At 41.6% G+C, this 19,798-nt stretch overlaps 1 protein-coding gene across 4 annotated transcripts in view; it reads left to right on the forward strand.

Annotated features, from left to right (window-relative positions):
* The window catches only part of DHX40 (DEAH-box helicase 40), a 70,901-nt gene that overhangs the window by 45,069 nt on the left and 6,034 nt on the right, over positions 1-19,798 (forward strand). For all 4 annotated transcript variants that reach the window (XM_066574419.1, XM_066574435.1, XM_066574426.1 and 1 more), the window contains 4 exons: positions 8,169-8,283; positions 13,310-13,418; positions 14,076-14,170; positions 17,439-17,508. In XM_066574419.1, the coding sequence (XP_066430516.1) occupies positions 8,169-8,283; positions 13,310-13,418; positions 14,076-14,170; positions 17,439-17,508 (389 nt within the window). The remainder of the gene's footprint in view (positions 1-8,168; positions 8,284-13,309; positions 13,419-14,075; positions 14,171-17,438; positions 17,509-19,798) is intronic.

Consider the following 19,798-nt stretch of genomic DNA (forward strand, 5'->3'; position numbering starts at 1 on the left):
TATTTAACTACCTGCAGGGGTCCAATGCATCCCTATGGAGCGCGGATCCGCGTGCGGGAAAAACGCTGCGAATTTTAAATTAGAATTATGCCGTGGACATGAGGCCTTAAAATTGCTTCACAGCCACTCTGACCTTCCTGGTTGCTGCTGACCAGGACATGTGACTGATGCAGCCAGTCCCTGACCATAGCAGGGACTTTCTATAGGCAGTGATTGGTGCTGACCAGGACATGTGACTGCTGCAGCCAATCAGGAAGTACAGAATGGCAGTATGGCCTGTGTAAAAGCCATTTAGCAAGTGCTGAATGACTTAATATCATCATCATTGATGCTTGTCATCAGCACAAGTTAAACAACCTTTAGGGTCCTTTGTAAACTAAAGACCTTTGACTTTTGTTCTGCTGCCATGAAAAGTATCTGTTAAACAAGTGATTGAATAACCATAGTTAATTTATTTCTCAGCAGTCAGACATGAGTTAAAATGTACCTTTTTATGCCTCTAACAGTAGCTTTAAAATCCCTGACTTTGGGCATATAATCACTGCTTGGGTTTTCACTATTGCTCCTTGCATATTTAGCGTAGATGTCTATGCACTGCATACTCTGCACCTGACTACTGAATGCTGCCGCTGGGATATTTCACAGCAGAAAATTGCTTCTATTTTCCCAGCAACATTTTAAAGTAAAACTCCACTTTTACAAAAACACGTTTGCCACATTCCACAGTTTAACACCTCGGCAGTTTGGGAACAGCTCAGTTATTTCTGCAGGAGAATGGACATTACGGTTTCGGATGAACAGTTTGTACTACTTTAACCCTTAAAGGACGTGGCCTATTTTGGGCATAAGGACACAATGATTTTTGGGGAATTTTCATCTCCACTTTTCAAAAGCCATACATTTTTTGTTTTTCCGTTGACATGGCCCCACAAGGGCTTGTTTGCATGGCAAACTGTAATTTTTTTTGGTACCATTTTGGGGTAAATATACTATATTGTTAAACCTTTTTTTTATTTTTTGAGAGCAGGGACAGAAAACATAAATTCTGCCATTTTTGATTTTTTTACAGCGGTAATCATGTAGCATAGATGACATTATACATTTTTTTCTAAGGGTCGGTACGATTACGACAATATCTAAATTCTTATTTTGTAGGTTTTTCCACAATAAAACCCCTTTTCTTGAAAATTATTTTTTTTTCTACATTGCTACATTCAAAGTCCTATACTTTTTATATTTTTACATGGACGGAGCTCTGTGTGCTTGTTTCTTTTGCATGACAAACTGAGTTTTCATTGGTACCATTTTGTGGTACATAAAGACTGTTCACTTTTATTGCGTTTTTTGAGAGGCAAAATGCCAAAAATTAGCATTTTGCTTGAGTTTTTGAAGGGTTTTCTTTCAGTTTTTTGCCATGTAGGATAAATCGTGTGCAATTTATTGTACAGGTCGTTACGGATGTAATGACACCAAATTTGTGAATTTTTTTAAATTTTAAATTTTTTTATAAATATAAAAATAGGAGAGACGCTTTTTTTTTCCTCAACACTTTTATATCTCTGAAGCTCTGCTTCTAATCCCATGGCATCAACATGACATAGGTTTACGTGCTGGTGTTGTAGGTACCATGCTGCCATGATGTAAACTTACATTATATCACGTTAAGGGGTTGAATGGCTGAGCTCCAGCTCTATTAGGGCTACCGTCATGCCTTTGGTGTAATTTTAAAACTACAATTCTTAGCTTACAAAATGTTGATAGACCGTTGAGCTCTCAGGTGTCATGTTTCAATCAATGTATTCAAAAGAGGGAAGGGGAGGGGGACAAACAGGTAGCAGAGAAGATCTGTGATACTCCTGACTCTACTTCTGTCCCAGGAGAGGGGTGGCATGAATTTTTGTTCATGTATCACACCTATCCCCATTTATCAGAGTGCATTTTCTCAGTCACATATGGGGGTCTTTTTTCTAGATAAGGAGTAAAATGATTGGGACATACTCATCTAATCACTCCTCTACACCTTTGAACCCCAGAGATGCTGCAGTCATTGCGGACTGTGGCATCTAAATGTTTTTGAAGAAAATTGTTCTTTTCCTCATTAAACCAGGCTTTAATCCTGTCCAATTTAGTGTTGGACCTCGTCCGATATTGAGATTTCTCTGCATAGCTCCTGTGTCAGACTAGGTCCAACACATGTTTTTAACGCTATGCAGAAGACCGCTCCGATGTCTGTTTTCTTCTGCGTATTGTTAGGGCTCTGTGTGTGGACCCACTGTGCTAACTAACCAAACCTGGCTTTTAGACCAGACCTGGTATGGCTGGCAGCTGACCCCAGTGATCACAGGTACTAAAAGAGGGAAAACTTACATGGGTAACTTGCCCTTCGCTAAGCAGGATAATGGGAAGAGCCCTGACTATAAGCAGGTTAGGTGTCCTGATAAGAAGGGCCCCATGCTGGAACCTTCGGGCTTCAAAAAATTTGCTAAGAAAATCATCATGACATAACAAAAAAAAAATTGAACAAAAAACTGCTATGCTGGCATTTACTTTTAATTTGACTTCCTCCAAAACAGAAATAAATATTAAAGTGCAAAACACCTCTAAATGGTACCAATAAAAAATACAAATCTCCCCCCCCCCCTCCCAAAAAAATAACTAAAAATGCTCTGGTCCTGAAATTTAGGTACAAAAAGTATTTTGTTAAAATAAAAATGTTTTTTATTATGTAGGGGAAAAGTAATAAAACAGAAATTTTGGTTTTGTCATGATCATACTGCCCCATAGAATAAAGTTAACATCTTTTTTCCATTGCCTTCCCCAGCAAAAATATCAGTTATTCATACATTATGAAAAAAGTTAAGACCACTGGAACGCAAAATGGGATACGATTCACTTGCTCTTAAAGAGGTTGTCGGCAAGCATCAAAATTTTACCTTACCCCATTCCCCCTGTCACCCCCCTGGCATAAAATAGCAAATTAAAGCGGTTTTTAAACCGCTTGCTACTCACCGATCCGACGAAATAAGGAGTTTAAAAAAATCTTCTCCCTAAGATGGCCGCCGGTCCTTTCCCAGGGATGCACTGCGGTTTTCTCCCATGGTGCACCGCGGGTCTTCTCCCATGGTGCACCATGGGCTCTGTGCATTCCATTGCCGATTCCAGCCTCCTGATTGGCTGGATTCGGCACACGTGACAGGGCGGAGTTACGATGACGACGCGGTGACCAGCTCTCCGGCACGAGCGGCCCCATTCACCAGGCAGAAGACTGCACAGCGCAAGCGCGTCTAAAGCAAGAAGCCAGCGAAATTAGACGGAGCCATGGAGACGTGGACGCTAGCAACGGAGCAGGTAAGTGAATAACTTCTGTATGGCTCATAATTAATGCACGATGTATATTACAAAGTGCATTAATATGGCCATACAGAAGTGTATAACCCCACTTGCTGCTGCGAGACAACCCCTTTAACCCCTTAACGACCAATGACGTACCTGGTACGTCATGGAGCGTCGGGGTATGTATGAAGAGAGGTTGCGATGCAACCTCTCTTCATACAGTGCGGGCATCAGCTGTTTATAACAGCTGACACCCGCGGGCAATAGCCGCGAGCGGCCGCGCGGCCGATCGCGGCTATTAACCATTTAAACGCCGCTGTCAATTCTGACAGCGGCATTTAAATCCCCCGAACGATGTTCGGGGGTCCCGCGCGGCCCCCCCGCGGTGAGATCGGGGGAGCCTTGCACGTATCATGGCAGCCGGGGGCCTAATGAAAGGCCCCAGGGCTGCCTTAACAGACTGCCTATCAAGCCGTCCCCGTGGGGTGGCTTCATAGGCTGCCTGTCAAAAAGCAGTATGACGTAATGCTATAGCATTACGTCATACTGCAGGAGCGATCAAAGCATCGCATCTTAAAGTCCCCCAGGGGGACTTCAAAGTAAAGTAAAAAAAAGAATCAATAAAGTTTTTTTTTAATTGAAAAAAAAAAAAAGTTGTAAAAGTTTAAATCACCCCCCTTTTGCCATATCTATTATTAAAAAATCTAAATAATAAATTAAAAATATGTATTTGATATCGCCGCGTCCGTAAAAGTCCGATCTATCAAAGTAGCACATAATTTTTCCCGCACGGTGAACGTCGTCCGAAACAAAAAATGAAGAACGCCAGAAATGCACTTTTTTAGTTACCCTGTCTCCAAGAAAAAACGCAATAAAAAGCGATCAAAAAGTCATATGTATTCCAAAATGGTACTATCAGAAACTACAGGACATCCCGCAAAAAATGAGACCTTGCTCAACTACGTCGACGGAAAAATAAAAAAGTTATCGCGCGCACAAAATGACGACAGAAAATAATTGAAAAAAATTTTATGTCTTTAAAAAAAAAAAGGAGGAGTATAGTAAAAAAAAACCTAAACAAGTTTGGCATCGTAGTAATCGTACCGACCCATAGAATAAAGTTATCATGTCGTTTTTGTTGCCATTTGTGCGCCGTAGAAGCAAGACATACTAAAAGATGGCAAAATGTCGTTTTTTTTCCATTTTACTCCACTTAGAATTTTTTAAAAGTTTTTCAGTACATTATATGGTACTTTAAATAGCACCATTGAAAAATACAACTCATCCCGCAAAAAACAAGCCCTCATACAGTGACGTGGATGGATAAATAAAGAAGTTATGATTTTTTTAAAGGGGGGAGGAAAAAACGAAAATGGAAAACGAAAAATGGCCGCGTCATTAAGGGGTTAAGGATAAAATTAGTTATGTCATTAAGGCAGCTTTTACAAGGCCCAGAAAATCACGTGAGATTTGTGCGCTGCGAGACTCGTGTTGCATGAATATGAACCCCAATCTATTGAATCATGCTGTGTCCTATCTTTGGGTCTTCCCTCTGAATGCATCGCCTATTGTTTTCAATGGGTTTTGAAAAGTATTGCGCGGCATGCGATGCTTCCCATTGAAAACAATGGGAAACACTCCGCAAATTGCTACTTCCCTGACAAAAACTCACCTTGTATTCGCAAGGTAATCACATGTGTATGAGCATGATATCCAGACGAGTTCCACAGCCCGATATCGCACTTGCCCATGTAAAATTAGCCTGAGGAGTTAAAAATGTATTTAAAGGCGCCGTAACAGAGCGATCGTTCAAAAAATTGCTGGCTCATTGGAATTTGAGCAATAATCATTCAGTGAAAACATGGCAAGCGATTGAATGATTAACAATGAATCGCTTCTTGTTCATTTCATGCAAGCATGAAAATCATTGTTTCCTCATTTGCTAATCATTAGTTTTAAATACAGATTGTTAATTCGTTCTCATTCACGTGACTGAATGATTGAACGAGCGAACTATTTATCTGCCTGTATAAGGAAGCTGCATGAGCGAACTCCGACATCATTTACACGTGTAAGCGATAAATCGTTACTTGTAAAAGCACCCTAAGGCGTTGAGAGTTCTGCATCAAATATACTTACATTCAAAATCTTCAATAAAAAAGTCACGTTTTCAGGTGGGTTTTTAAAATTTTATCATGACTATTTTTGCAAATACTATGCTCTTTAACGTTTTGTTTTCCATTCAACTACAGTGCTAACTTCCATACTTTGATCATTTTTGAAGTTCGAGTGGCAGTCGCATCATTAGATCTAACAGTTAGGTCACTTGACTGTCTGTAGCTTGCAGATGAACTGCATGTTACAGCTCACATCTGCAGTGACAGTAAAACTTTCTGGACTCTGAGAGGGAAAAACATATAGGTCAGAATCCATAAAGAAAAGTATTTATAGTGTTACAGATTTTTTTTTTAATGTACATTTTTATTTTTTAAAAGTTTTACTTTAAGTGAGATTTAATAGGAATCTGACTTGTAATGAATCAAGTGTTCCTTAGGTTTTAAGATTACTGTGTAAAATTGAACAGTATAAGTGAGGAAGTTTACTTTCTTTAGAAGATGATTTAGGAAGTGAATACTTGCTGTGCTGTTTTACGCTCGTTACTGTGGGCCAGTTCTTGGTCTGTGTAAATGGGCCCTTACTGAGGTTGCAAAATCTTTGTAAGGAAATGTAGCAAACACAGTGGGACAGCATGAGCCTACATTCACATGGGCGGGAATCTTGCGTGCGTTTTGTGCATTGCGAGACACACAAAACATGCATGAATATTAAAATATTCTTTTGAATGGATTGATTCACATGAACAATTTTTTTTCACTCGCAGCATGCTCTGTCTTTTGGCTATGCAGTGAATATGCATGTTGTGTATTTGCTGCGTACTGCACATGTATATAAAATGCACGCGTAATACGCAGCCTTATGAGTGGCCTGAAGAGGGTTCACTGACATGTTACCCTTTATTCTGTGCGTTAGTACAATTACAGTGATACTAAATTGATATAGCTTTTAATGTTTTACAACTGTTACAAAAAAATTTTTTTATTAAGAGCAAATAAAAAATAAAGCTTTTATGTTTTTTTTCCTCCAGTGAAGTTGTTTGTTTGTCTGTGATTTCTCCTCTCCCTATGCAATCAAATATATATACATTTTAAGGTACCTCTACATAAGACAACTATTGGGTGCATAACCACCCAACAGCTGTCCCAATGACAGTCACTCCTTTCACAGAGGAAAGTCGCACAGTGAATGGAGGCAGAGCGCCCCAGAGATCTCTTCCAGGTGCCCGTCTCCATTCACAATGAACAGGCAGTCGTTCAGACTCCTGTTTACACTGAGCGAGAAGTTGCTCACTAGTCCCTTCATTTCAGTTTAAATAAAGCGACTAGCGAGTACTGAAAGTTTCTCACTCAGCGCCCTGTTGGTGGCTGTGTGTACACAGGACAACTATCGCCAAAAATAGCTGTTTCAAGCAATTATTTGGCCGATAATTGCCCCATGCGGATGCATTATGTAACTACACGCTATGCCTCACACTCATCATCCCCATAGCATCTATGACAAACCTCACATTGCCTACATTCACACAAGGGGTGCAAAGCAACCTCTCTCAATCAAACTCACAAACCTCTATCATAAAATGTACCCTTTTTCATCAACCATCTGATGAGGTCCCACGACAGCAGTTTCCCGAAGGGGCAAAATCTTGATTAAAAAATTCCAAGCTTTAATTTTCCTGATCATGAATATTTATACACAGTATATGGGTTGTAGTCGCCATCCTGGGGCGGGCCAGCTACTAGTCGTATATGGGTAGAACAGGGTGTTACTGCCTCTCTTGTTTGCTCCCATTCCCAACTAATCTGTTTTCTCCACAAGGCGGAGGTTGAGTACCTGTACATCTTATTTCTTTGACTAACACTCTGTAAACATTATCATTTGGGGCTTTTGTCGGGGTTTCCATCAAACTTCCCATCATTTTTTATGTCAAGAATAGTGCAGTCTGAAGTGCTATTTTTGCTATAAAAAATACTGGAACTCCTACAAAACCCAATAAAGTCCAAGGGGTTAATCACTGTAGGTTTCAGCCTGTTAATGGTTCTGTTACAGCAGTCATGCCTCTGCTGTAAATAGAGGCCAGGATGTCTGTCTGAACAGAGGCTAAAAGCCCTTTTACATGGGCCAATGATCATGAATGCCCGTGTTCATTAGAGCACCTGATCATTGACCCGTGTAAACGGGGTAGTGATTAGCTGATCACGTCTTTCGTGTAGCTAGAAAAATTCATGGTTCTTGGCCTTGCATATTTCACAGGACGAGATCTCTGAATTGGTGGGAGTCCCAACCTTAGGACCCACACTGATCAGCAAGTTATCCCCTATGCAACAGGAAAAGACAAAGCATTGTCATGTACAGGGTCACATGTATGCATATATTAATTCCCATTGTATCTGTTTTAATATGTCTACAATAAATACAACAAAACATCATTAAAGAATATCAATTTGTATTTTGTTATTGGGATGGCCATTTTTGTACTATTGGTGATAACCAAGTATGCAATAATGGAAACGTTTTTCTATAGAAAAATCATTCCCATCACTCATTGCCTTCCTTTTCTTTTTTTTCGCTGCCATTATAGATCTGTCCCATAGTAAGAAATTATGTGATTAAGATTTCCTGCCGTTGGTTCCTTGTGAAACTGCCCTTTTCTGTTTGGGGGTTTTGTTTGCCTTTTTGTTATTTCAGTAGTACATCAATTCTAAAAAAAATTATTTCAGGAGTAACTCGGAAACAAAAGGAAGTTGAAAAAAGTCACAAGACATTATCAGAAGTGGCTGGAGGAGACAATGACTTTGCCACTCTTTTTGTCATTTTTGAACAGTGTAAAGCTAGGTAAGTTGAGTGGTTTTCACCAAAATGTTTTTGTGTATCTTCGGAGTATTTGTTATTGATGCATCAGCTAAATGTATTCTGCTCTATGTGATTCTTTCCCAGTAAGGCACACACTGTATCTTCCCTGAATATTTTCTGTGTATCTTAACAAGCTCCCCTGCCCTTATCTTGCCCTCTTTAGGGCTCCTTACACTGGCGATAAAATTGTGCAAAGCTAGATTGAGTGAAAATGCTAAATTATGATTTTCAATGGTTTTCATTTTAATTTGCAATGTTTTTACTCATGCAATGTGGCGTGAAAAAAAACTTGCAGCATATCTTCCTGTGTTTTGTGGTGTTTTTTCTAGTCCACGTTTCCCTATGGAGCCTCCTTTTTCTCACATCTCAACGCACGAACTTGCGATTTTCATGGAATGCATTTCTTTTACATTAATAACACCTATTGTCTGTCTTGCTAGAAAATTGCGGGCAGCAGCAATGCGCAATTTGTAACAAGAAAAAGCATCATTGACACTCAAAAATTGCCTGAACAAAGCTGTGATTTTGCCACAATTGTCTCTCGGCAATATTGCAATTGTCAGCATGAAGGAGCCCTAAGGCTGGTTTGTTTAGTTTTTGTGTGTTTTTGTTTTGTTTTGTTTTGTTCTTGTTTGTTTTTTTTATTTAGTATTTTCTTTTTATTTTAAACACTGTAAAGTCAGTATTAAAGGGGTTGTCCGGCCACACAGGGTAAAAAATTTTATAATGCTGCTGCTTCCCTTTCAGTAAGGATAGTAACAGACAGCATACAGGGGCTCAAACCGGCCAGCAGATCAGCTGCAATGTCAGTTTCTTACCTTAGATTCTGATCTTCACTGCAGCTTTCAAAGATGGCGCCTCTGTGCTGCCTTCTCACAATGCTCTGCGCTCTCCCTCTTCTGTGTGCGCGCTCTCGATGGCAGTAAGAGACATGAAAAGGCAGGATTTCATGGCCTCCCTCAGCTCACGTCCTAGCCCCGCCCACGACACGCCCTCCTCTATTGAACTGCTCTACAGTCTCTCCCCGCCCAGGCCCCGCCCCCTGCTGCATACTATACTCAGAGGGGTTGTAGCCAGGGGACACTTATGCACTCATGGTTCACGATAAAATCCTGGCATGAGTGTATAGTGAATGGAGAGGGGCAGGGGAGAGCCGAGAGAGAACTCTCCTGCAGCCTCCCACTGCAAGGCTACCTACTGCCCCCCCACCCTGCTAAAGTAAAACAAAACATTTCCCCACACACACATGCCCTCATAGTGCCCCTCCCCCTTACAATGACCCCCCCCCCCCCCACTTCTGTCAGCCGGGTCCCTGCACACACACACACACATCACTGCACCCCCCCCCCCCCCCTTCCACACATCCATCCATCCATCCATCGATCTCTCCCTCTCCACCCCCCCCCCTTCCCCCGGGACTTCTGACAGCCCGGTCTCCAGACACCACGAACACACACACATCACTGCACCCCCCCCCCCTCCTTGCACACATCCATCCATCCATCCATCCATCTCTCCCTCTTCACCCCCCCCCCTTCCCCCGGGACTTCTGACAGCCGGGTCTCCAGACACCACGAACACACACACACATCACTGCACACACACACACCCCCCCCCCCCCCCCCCTGCACACATCCATCCATCTCTCCCTCTCCAACACCCCCCTCCCCCGCGCGAGAGCCCGCCCCTCCACTCATTCTTACCTTGGAGATGAAGAGCCAGCAGCCACGCCTCCCCTGCAGGCAGAACTGAGCTTCCCAGCGGCTGAAGTTCTTCTGCACATGCGCAGAGCTGTGCTGGAGAAGCGTGTCTCCGTCGTCCCGACAAGAAGAGGACACATATCACTTCAACCCCCCCCCTCCTTGCACACATCCATCCACCTCCCTCCTCCCTCCTCCCTCCTCCCCCCCCCCCCCCCACGAGAGCCCGCCCCTCCACTCATTCTTACCTTGGAGATGAAGAGCCAGCAGCCACGCCTCCCCTGCAAGCAGAACTGAGCTTCCCAGCGGCTGAAGTTCTTCTGCACATGCGCAGAGCTGTGCTGGAGAAGCGTGTCTCCGTCGTCCCGACAAGAAGAGAAGAGACTTGTCGGAACCCATGGCAACCGAGGAGCAACACGGGGGGGGGGCATCCCAAAGGTAAGTGAATAACTTCTGTTTGCCTAATTTACAATGCACAATGTATATTACAAAGTGCATTGTATTGGGCAAACAGAAGTAATGAGACCTAATGTTTATGGCTGGACAACCCCTTTAACTGTTATGCATGCATCAGTTCATGGCACTTTTGAATTAACTCACACGTCCAATATTCCTCCTGAAGTCTCTATAAACAGTTATGTGATTAGGGGCTATGTGTGTTTTGTGATGCTGACCTGCATCCATCATGTGCCCCACACTAGTACAACATGTCTTCAATATTATACCAGACATGGGGCAGAGCTACTATTCTGAGCTGTTGAGTTTGTGCCGCTGCAGCTCTGACACATGGTTTGTAAGCAGCCCAGGCCTTTCACTGATGACGAGGAGGTGGTTATTGAATGTAGTAAAAGGTGTATCGGGCAGGTACTACTTTAATGGGTTCTCCCACTTTTAGCTGTTTTGCAGAAGGGAGCAGACAGCTCTGTACATTCTGCAGTGACCCGGTTTAGTATGTCAGGTTTCCCATTCACTTCAACAGGATTCAGCCTGAAGTACCAACCTAGGCCACTATGCAGTGTATGGAGCTGTCTGCTTTTGCAACAAAATGGCTAGAAGTGGGACAACCCCTTTACAGTCAGTTTAGGAGCTTTCAACTCTTGGAAAAACTGATTAAAATACAGAGTTTAACAGCTGATTAAGTGACCTCACATTCTCTATCGAGCTACACTGAAGCTGATTGCCCAGAGCCCTCACTGCTGCTCTAGCATTTACATTCAAACCTTTAAAGACTAGACTCATTCACTTCAAAGAGAAAGTTACTGAAAAATGTCACAAACAGACTTAAAAAGCAAGAGATAAAAGAATGCCTGCAGGACATGTACAGTATATGTAATACACGAATATTGATTATAACCTAAAAATTATTAACAGATACACATTAACCGTCCAACGCTCACGCTCAGATTGAAAAACCTTTCCAAAAAAATTCACTTTTTTTAATTAATTTGGAATTTGTATCATGTAAGTATATTTGGCATAGAACTTGTGCATATTTGGCATTTTTAAACCCATAGGGCTACTTTACACAGTCACCCTGTCTCCCAGAAAAAACGCAATAAAAAGCGATCAACTTTGGTACTAACGGAAACTACAGGAAATCCCGCAAAAAATGAGGCCTTGCTCAAGTACGTCGACAGAAAAATAAAGTTATTGCACGCACAAGAGGACCGCAGAAAATGGTTTTAAAATATTAAATGTCTTTGAAGAAAAAAAGTGTAGTACAGTAAAAAAGAAACTGCACAAGTTTGGTCTCGTAGCAATCGTATTGACCCATAGAATAAAGTTATCATGTCGTTTTTGTTGCAGTTTGTGCGCCGTAGAAACAAGACGCACTGAAAGATGGCGGAATGTCTTTTTTAATTTTTTTTCCACTTAGAATTTTTTTAAAGTTTTCCAGTACATTATATGGTACATTAAATAGCACCATTGAAAACTACAACTTGTCCCTCAAAAAACAAGCCCTCATACAGCGACATCAATGGATAAATGAAGGAGTTTTTAAAGGGGGGGAGGAAAAAACAAAAATTGGGGGGGGGGGGAAGGGCTGTATCATTATGGGGGTTAAAGACAGTAATCTTAACTAGAAACTGAAACTACAACTGTTTAAACTAGAACACGTTTTATTCATCCAAAACTGTAATGTCCTTTTCTTTCAAACGAACAGCGCTCATTCTAAACTGCTGGGGGGTCACTGCATAGGAGACATATTTGAGAACATTATTAAGGTATCCTTTGTTTCATTAACCTTTTAAGGCTTGTCAACCCTAGTTTTTGTTTTTGGCTCCCATGGCTTTTGTCATCTTTGCTTATATATAAGAAACAGGCAGAGACAACTGAAAAGGAGAGAGACTGCTTATGTAATAACCAGTAACAAACTACATTCCTTTCAACTGTGCTTCTCACACACAGCGCACAAAATGTGTGTGCAAAAAAGAACACGGCATGCACTATGTTGGATGTGTTGGCGCTGCTCTGCATAAAACGCTCCTGTGAGAGCCCTTAGCGGTTTGTCCAGATTTCTCAATGCATTTTAAAGTGAACTTGTGAAAACCTATGATTTTATCTCTGATCATTACATGGGAAATCCAGCATAAAATCCTCTTCCCCTTGTCCCAGTGACTTGTTAGAAGACGCTATGGGTAGAATACATGAATCAGGAGGCATTTGGGGGGCAAAAAGGGTTTTATGGGACTTTTAACTGATAGCCTATCCTTGGCATAGTCCATTAATTTATGAAAGAAGGTGGAGGTCTTTCCTTCACAACACTCATTGCTCAGCAGGACGATCCTTAGAGAAGGCCATAAATTAAAAGTTCATGGTAAAACCCTATAAAGAATATTTGCAAGGCATCCTCCAAATTAATTAGAGGCCTTTTACACAACGATAATCTTAAAAAAAAAATGCTGAATCGTGCGAATTTGAACGAAAAGTTCGTTGTTCCATTGGCCGTATTAACACTGAACAGGAACTCTTTCGCTTCCTGTTTGTTGCTCATTTTATCCAGGTAGAACAGTAATCGTTCATTCATTAGCACATCATTGGTTGTGACCAGCGATCATAGTTGTTCACATTCACTGATACTGAATGATATGCAAATGCAACGAATCATCTGCTTGTATAAACGGGCTGCACCAGCGAACTCTGTCCTCTTTTGCTCGTGCCAATGATTTATCACCCCATAGAGTTTTACATACTTGGTCCAGAGTATCTATTTGCGTCGTTTTGTCTGTTTGGATAAGATAATATGATACAAATTCATGTTGTTGTCTGTTTATACAGCAATATATGATTGTATTCTTCTTTCGCAGTGACAGTCCTGCTTCCTGGTGTCAAACACATGCAGTTAACTGGAGAGCTGTCAAATCTGCTTTCAGTGTGGAAAAGCAGCTTAGGGATATTACAAATAAACTCAAACAGGTCTGTACTTCACCTTCCTTAATTAGGCCACCTTGTGTTTCCCACATTGTGTTACTTTTATTGTAAAACGCTGATAAATTTGTAGAAGAGAATTTTTATGAGTATATTAACTTTGTCAAATTTTACTTGTAACTTGCCGAAAAAACATACTTCAGTAGCTTGTAAAGAGGGGGCACAGCACTCGTTAGTTTACTTTTTGCACACAACTCGTCCCGACTCTGTGATGCTGATTCTTTGTAATACATCCCTCTGAACTGTGGTTCCCAAGCTCAGCTCTCCAGGGGCTACAGCTGGATGGATATACTGCGACACACAATCCATACAGCTTTTATAGACCTGTTGTGTACAATGAAATCTGTGCACATCCATCGACACTGGTGTACGATGTCTGTCCAGAGAGGCTGCACTTATAAACGTGCAAGACTGTATAAGAACAGTATATTAAATATGATCCTTTTGCTGCTTCGCCTGCCATAGGTACACTAATAAACGCACTCGCCTAAAAATACAATATTTTATGTTATGCTGCATACTTAACTACTTATAGATCTATGGCTTTGATCTGTCTCCTTTTATTTGTGATCCTTCTAAGATACATACGTAATAACTTCTGTGTGTAGTTAAATCTAAAACCTCTTAATATCCTTACGTATTTAGCTGAAGAATTTTCCAAAAGAAATCAGTGATGTTCCCAAGGATGAGCTGCTTAGACGTTGTCTATGTGCTGGTTATTTCTCCAATGTGGCCAGAAGGTAAGGCCATGCACATGATTATTTAGCATACTAGTCTACATGTCCAGACCTATACATGACATTCCACCTGTATGTTATTGCACAATGAATTATATTAATAATGTTCATATTTTGCTTTGTCTGCAAATACATGCAAAGTTTGTGAAAAAGCAAGTAAAAAATTAAGCAGTGCAGTATTGTTAAGTCCAAAGATATAAGGGTCATGCATACCTCCGGATTATCTGGTAGACTCAAATGTACATACCTGGATAGGCAGCACAACCCTTTGGCCCTATTTATATGACCCCTTTTCAACTGTAGTAGAATCATCTGAATCTGCATCTTTTTAGTATTCGGTTGAATCCTATGGATATCCACGCTATCTTTTATTTAATGCAGATTTTGAAATCCGCACCACTCAAATAAGAATTGACATATCAATTATTGATGTGGTTTACAAGTCGGGCAGCTGCCTGCAGATATTCCCCATTGACTGCATGCAGATCCAGATGCAAATCAGCAGTTGAATTCTGAACGAGGCATTTTGGTATTTACTTGTAGATATTTCATTAAGGGAGTTCTCAGGCAGCGCCCACTGTCAGTGCTGGGATGTACTGGGGTCGGTGCGTAAGCCGCTGCTCCAACTCTTGTGTAGTGGCTGGCACTCATATTTGCAGGCACAGCTCTCGTTGAAATCAATGGGAGCTGCGCCTGCAATTCTAAGCGCCACAAGAGCCGGAGCAGCAGCTTCCACTCTGACCCCAGTGCATCCCAGCACTGACAGCGGGCGCTGCCTGAAAACTCCTTTAACTGCTTTTTGCTGCCTATTACAGCGATCTGCTAACTGAAGACAAATTCCAAGATGTTAGGTGGGGGTAAGCTGTATTGTAAGAGCAAAATGAAAAATGTAAAAAAATCAAAACAAATTTTAAACCCTGTATTACATATTTATGACATAATTGCTGCTAAATAGAAAGTGGCAGCGATCTTGCACAAGTCTGTTTTTTTTGTTTTTTTTTGTATGTTTTTTTTAACAATACCAGTTCTGCCGCCAAATGGTTACAGGCACAAGTATCTGTGGTATGGTTCTTGGCTTGCTGCAACTATGGTTCTGACACTGGTGTCTAGTAATGCTGTGACTTCCATGCTGTCATAGATGCACAATAATGTCTGCAGCTGCTTACAGCTGGGGAAGTAGAAGCAGAGGGTCTGAGAACCACTGAATGGGAAAAGTATTGACATCCCAATTATTATAGCATCGTAGTATGGAAGGCCGGAAAAAAAAGACACATGTCCATCCAGTTCAGCCTATTAACCACCAATATTTATCCAGAAGACAGCAAAAAAAAACAGTGAAGTAGAAGCCAATCTTTCCCACTTAAGGGGAAAAAAATCCTTCCTGACTCAAATCTGGCAATTGGAATAATCGCTGGATCAACAACCCTTTAGAATTATTAGTGATTATGACATATAATATTGTATGGTCATATTATTTCTATACTCTTCTATAGTTTCTCTAATATTCTTTGTGGGCATCTGTAATTTCATCCCCCTTTTCCATCTGCATGTAAATATTGCTTGTTCAGTTTTTCTTCGGCATTTGTTAGTTAATCAGATAGCAGCTTACTGGGTAACAGAGTTCCTAATTAGAGATGAGCGAGTACCAAAATGCTCGGGTACTCGTTATTCGAGTCGAGCGTTTCAGAATATTCGAGAGCTCTATTTGAGTAACAAACCCCATTGAAGTTATTAGGAGACTCGAGCATTTTTGTAGTGGACCCGCTGGGTGCCGAGCTTTATTTTTTTTCTTCTTCGCTCGCCAGCCAGACACATACTGCTGTGGACATTCGCCCGCTGGAACGTCACAGCAGGAAGCGGTAATGCGGGGAGGGCTCGACCACGGTATGGTACTCGCTCGAGTAACGAGCACCATCGAGTATGCTAATACTTGAACGAGCATCAAGCTCGGACGAGCATGTTAGATCAACTCTATTCCTAATATTACTGTTTAGTATTTTATTGTTCAAGGGTGACTTACTACAGAGTCCTTATTTCCTTATTACATGGTCTCTTGTTTAAGAAATGTATATTCCATTTTCCTGCTGGTCCCTTCTGGTTCTGCCTTGCATAGGATATATTGAATGAATAAAGCTCCTAGGTTACATTTCACATTTATCAGGTCACATTCTGAATGGAACACTAGTTGATCTTTTTCCCAAGAAAATGGCAATCGGTATTCCTTATTTACATCCCTCTTAAAATCTCTCTCCTGCTGTCTTCCCTATTTCTGATTGTTCTGCAGTAGTTGTCCTGCTGTAAAGTCTCTTTTCTTAACAGTCATTAAACATGTTAGTTTTATGAGTGAATTACTACTGAAAATATAAGGTAAGCTGCTGTCGTAAAAAACATGGACAGGTGATGTAGAAAAGTATCTGTTATGCGTCTCATAGTTTTATTTATCTTACTGAATGGTCTCTGATTATTGAAGTGAAACTCCAGGCAGAAAATCTAAAATTGACCCAACCTGGGTCAATACTCACACGGATACCTTTTTTTTTTTCAGTCATTCCGCTATGAGCTATAGTTCTCCCTGCCATCTCCACTGCCTAAGGCCTCCTGCAGACGAGCGGATCGGATCCGGCGGCGAGAATTCTCGCCGCGGGACCCGACCCGAGCGCCTGCAGAGACGAGCGCGTACTCACCCGCGCCCGGCGGCCCCGGCTCTTTTATGTGCCGGCAGCCGGCGCATGCGCAGACCGGAGCCGGCGGCCGGGTGAGTGACGTTTCTCTGCGAGCCCCGCACAAAAATAGGACATGCCGCGGTTTGTTTGCCGCGCGACATTTCGCGCGGCCAAACCGCGCCCGTCTGCATAGGAGTGCGTATTGTAATGCACTCCTATGCAGGCCCCCAGTGGCGGAAATCCCGCGGGATTTCCGCCCGTGTGCAGACGGCCTTACAGTTCAGCCTCCAGCTTTTGAGAACCCGTTCACCTCAGTCAGTGCAGATTTTGGCTTTTGCTGCAGGGCACTGGTGTCGTCACTGCCCGCTCTCATACTACTGCCAGCTTTATGTAGATCTGCAGATTGCGTTCATTTACATTTCGTTTATTAATCAGAAACTGTTTATTCCAAATTCATGTTACCAATCTGGGACATCTAGAAATGGTAAATTATTTCTAACTTGGTCTTAGTCACTGAATGATGGCCTAGTGCTGTTGCATGCATTTGCAGCTACTTCCTCCTAATATTAAAATGCGTCATTGTGCACTCTTCTTTACTGTACTTCTAGGTCATTAGGAAGGACATTCTGCACAATGGATGGAAATGGCAGTATGGTGCATATTCATCCCTCTTCAGCTGTGAGTACTTGAATAAGAACCCAGGTTTGCATTGGCTGGCTGCTGTTGAGAATATTCTAATCAGTCAGTGTTTGTTGGATAGTGTTTCTTTAAGAGGAACCTGTAATCACTTTAGGTGTAAAAGCACTTTTAGATTAAACAGTCTTGAAACGCGCCAAATTTATTACTGAATGATAAATCTGTTGAATTTTAAGACTAGTCTAAGTGTAGACCATGTATTAGATAGTTTACTTTACGCTAAGATTTCCTCCAAAATTTTGGTGCAATTTAGGGCACGTCTCTTTTTCAGACAAGTTGTAAAAATTATCTAAAAGTGTCTAAAAACATATAAATGTGGCACAAGCATGCAAGACCGTTTTGTTGCATAATTTGCGCCAGAAAACTGTCATATTTTGAATAATAAGCACAGTTCACGTTTGTAACACACCCTTTTCCCATTATTTATTTATTTTTTTAATTATATGAAACTTTTTAAACTTTTTTTTATTACTTTTCTTATTTGACAAACAAGTGTAAAAAAATCTTGCAACCCCCCTCCTCTGATTCTTTCACATGTATCCAATATATAGATTGTCCAGTATCCTGAGTAAACAGCAGGAAAAGTAGTCCATGGAATTTTCCATCCTCTCAGATTATGTACACATTATAGGTGACAGATGAACTTTGCAGTTCTGATCTGTATTTTTCTCTTTAACTTTGCCCCTTTGAGAACAGTCAGTTGTACTTTAAATGAGCTCAATCCAAACTTCAGTGAATACTGTAATTTACTCATCCCCCATACATGTACAACAACTTTATATCACATATATAATGTAGAAATACAATAGCCAAGGTTATTTATAAACCATCAACCAGATACATTTAGATACATGCCCTGTGATTATTTCATGGGTCACTACTTTGCTCTCTCTTATGACTAGGATATACCTTACGTATTGTGTCCCTTGCACATTATGTAAACTGAGCGTACATGTTCAGTTGTGCCAAACCAAATGCATCCAACCATTTGGACCATATCTTACTGTATTCGTGTCCTGCTTTACGTTTAAAGTATATCCTTTTTATACATGGGGCTTTTTGGATCCTGGGGAGGGTCAACAGGGAAAATATAGGAGCCTCGGTGATGATGGTCTCTCTGCTTAGGGCTTGGAAGGGGAGTGTGGAATGGTGGTCCTGGGACCCCTCACTTCTTTAGTTGTGAACTCACAGCTGCCATCACCAAGATGGACGGGGGCATGGGAGGAGGCTTTGGGTAGGTCCTTTTCCGGTGAGCTCTGGGGCAGGGCCTTTCAGTTAACGCACACAATGTCTATTTCTAGCAAGCTCCAGAAGCTAAATTTCAAAACCGCTTCACAATGGTACATGACCACGGAAAGGCTGCATAGATTTTTCCCTTCAACCTCAGATGTCTGCTGGCGGTGCCTGGATGGACTGGGCTCAATGCTCCATATAGGGCGTCACCCTTATGGCAGGATGTGACACATCTATTTAGGAGGGTGGTCCTGACATCCGAATTGCCGCTGCTGTCCATCTCTTGTGGTGCTGCCCCATCACTTAAAATGGGTTTATTGAGATTCTTCATCATGGCCACGAGACAGGTGATACCTAGATTTTGGAAGCAGGCTATAGAAGTACCCAGGAGTGCATGGGTGGAGGCGATAGATGAGATCAAACACCTAGAAGGGCTCAGATTAGAGGACTCCGAGGTGGGTGTCAAGGGTTTCTACCATACGTGGGCAGTGTGGACAGATATCTGGAACACCCCTACCTTCACCAGATGGCTACAGGACAGTACCGGTGAGTAAAGGGATTAAGTACCACACAGAGATGGATACTCAGGGGATCATGCCTGGATCTCTCCCCTTCCCCCTTTGTGTCACCCCATTTATGTGGTTTCTATGTGTAGTTTATCATGGCATGTTATTTTATATCCCATATTCTTAGCCTGAGCGTTGGGCATACATTTTTATTCAGCAAGTGTTATTTTGTTAGTAATGTGTTGCCATTAAAAACATGCCATCAGCATGGTCAACGATTGTAAACTTTATAAGATGTTAACTATTGGTAAAGTCAATAAAATTTATTGAACATAAAGTATATCCTCTTTCCCCATGGTAAGAGTCAGTTGACTATATCCTTAAATTCCCTCAATTTGGAATGGGGGGGGGGTGGCGGACCATCCAGCGAATGCTGTGCTATCAGTTTTCTTGCGCTATACAAGAGTCTTGCTACCGCTATTTGTTTATGCTCCTCCACTGCTATATCATTTATATATCCTAGGATACATACT

This window comes from Eleutherodactylus coqui, chromosome 1, assembly GCF_035609145.1.
Source record: "Eleutherodactylus coqui strain aEleCoq1 chromosome 1, aEleCoq1.hap1, whole genome shotgun sequence".
NCBI lineage: Eukaryota > Metazoa > Chordata > Amphibia > Anura > Eleutherodactylidae > Eleutherodactylus > Eleutherodactylus coqui.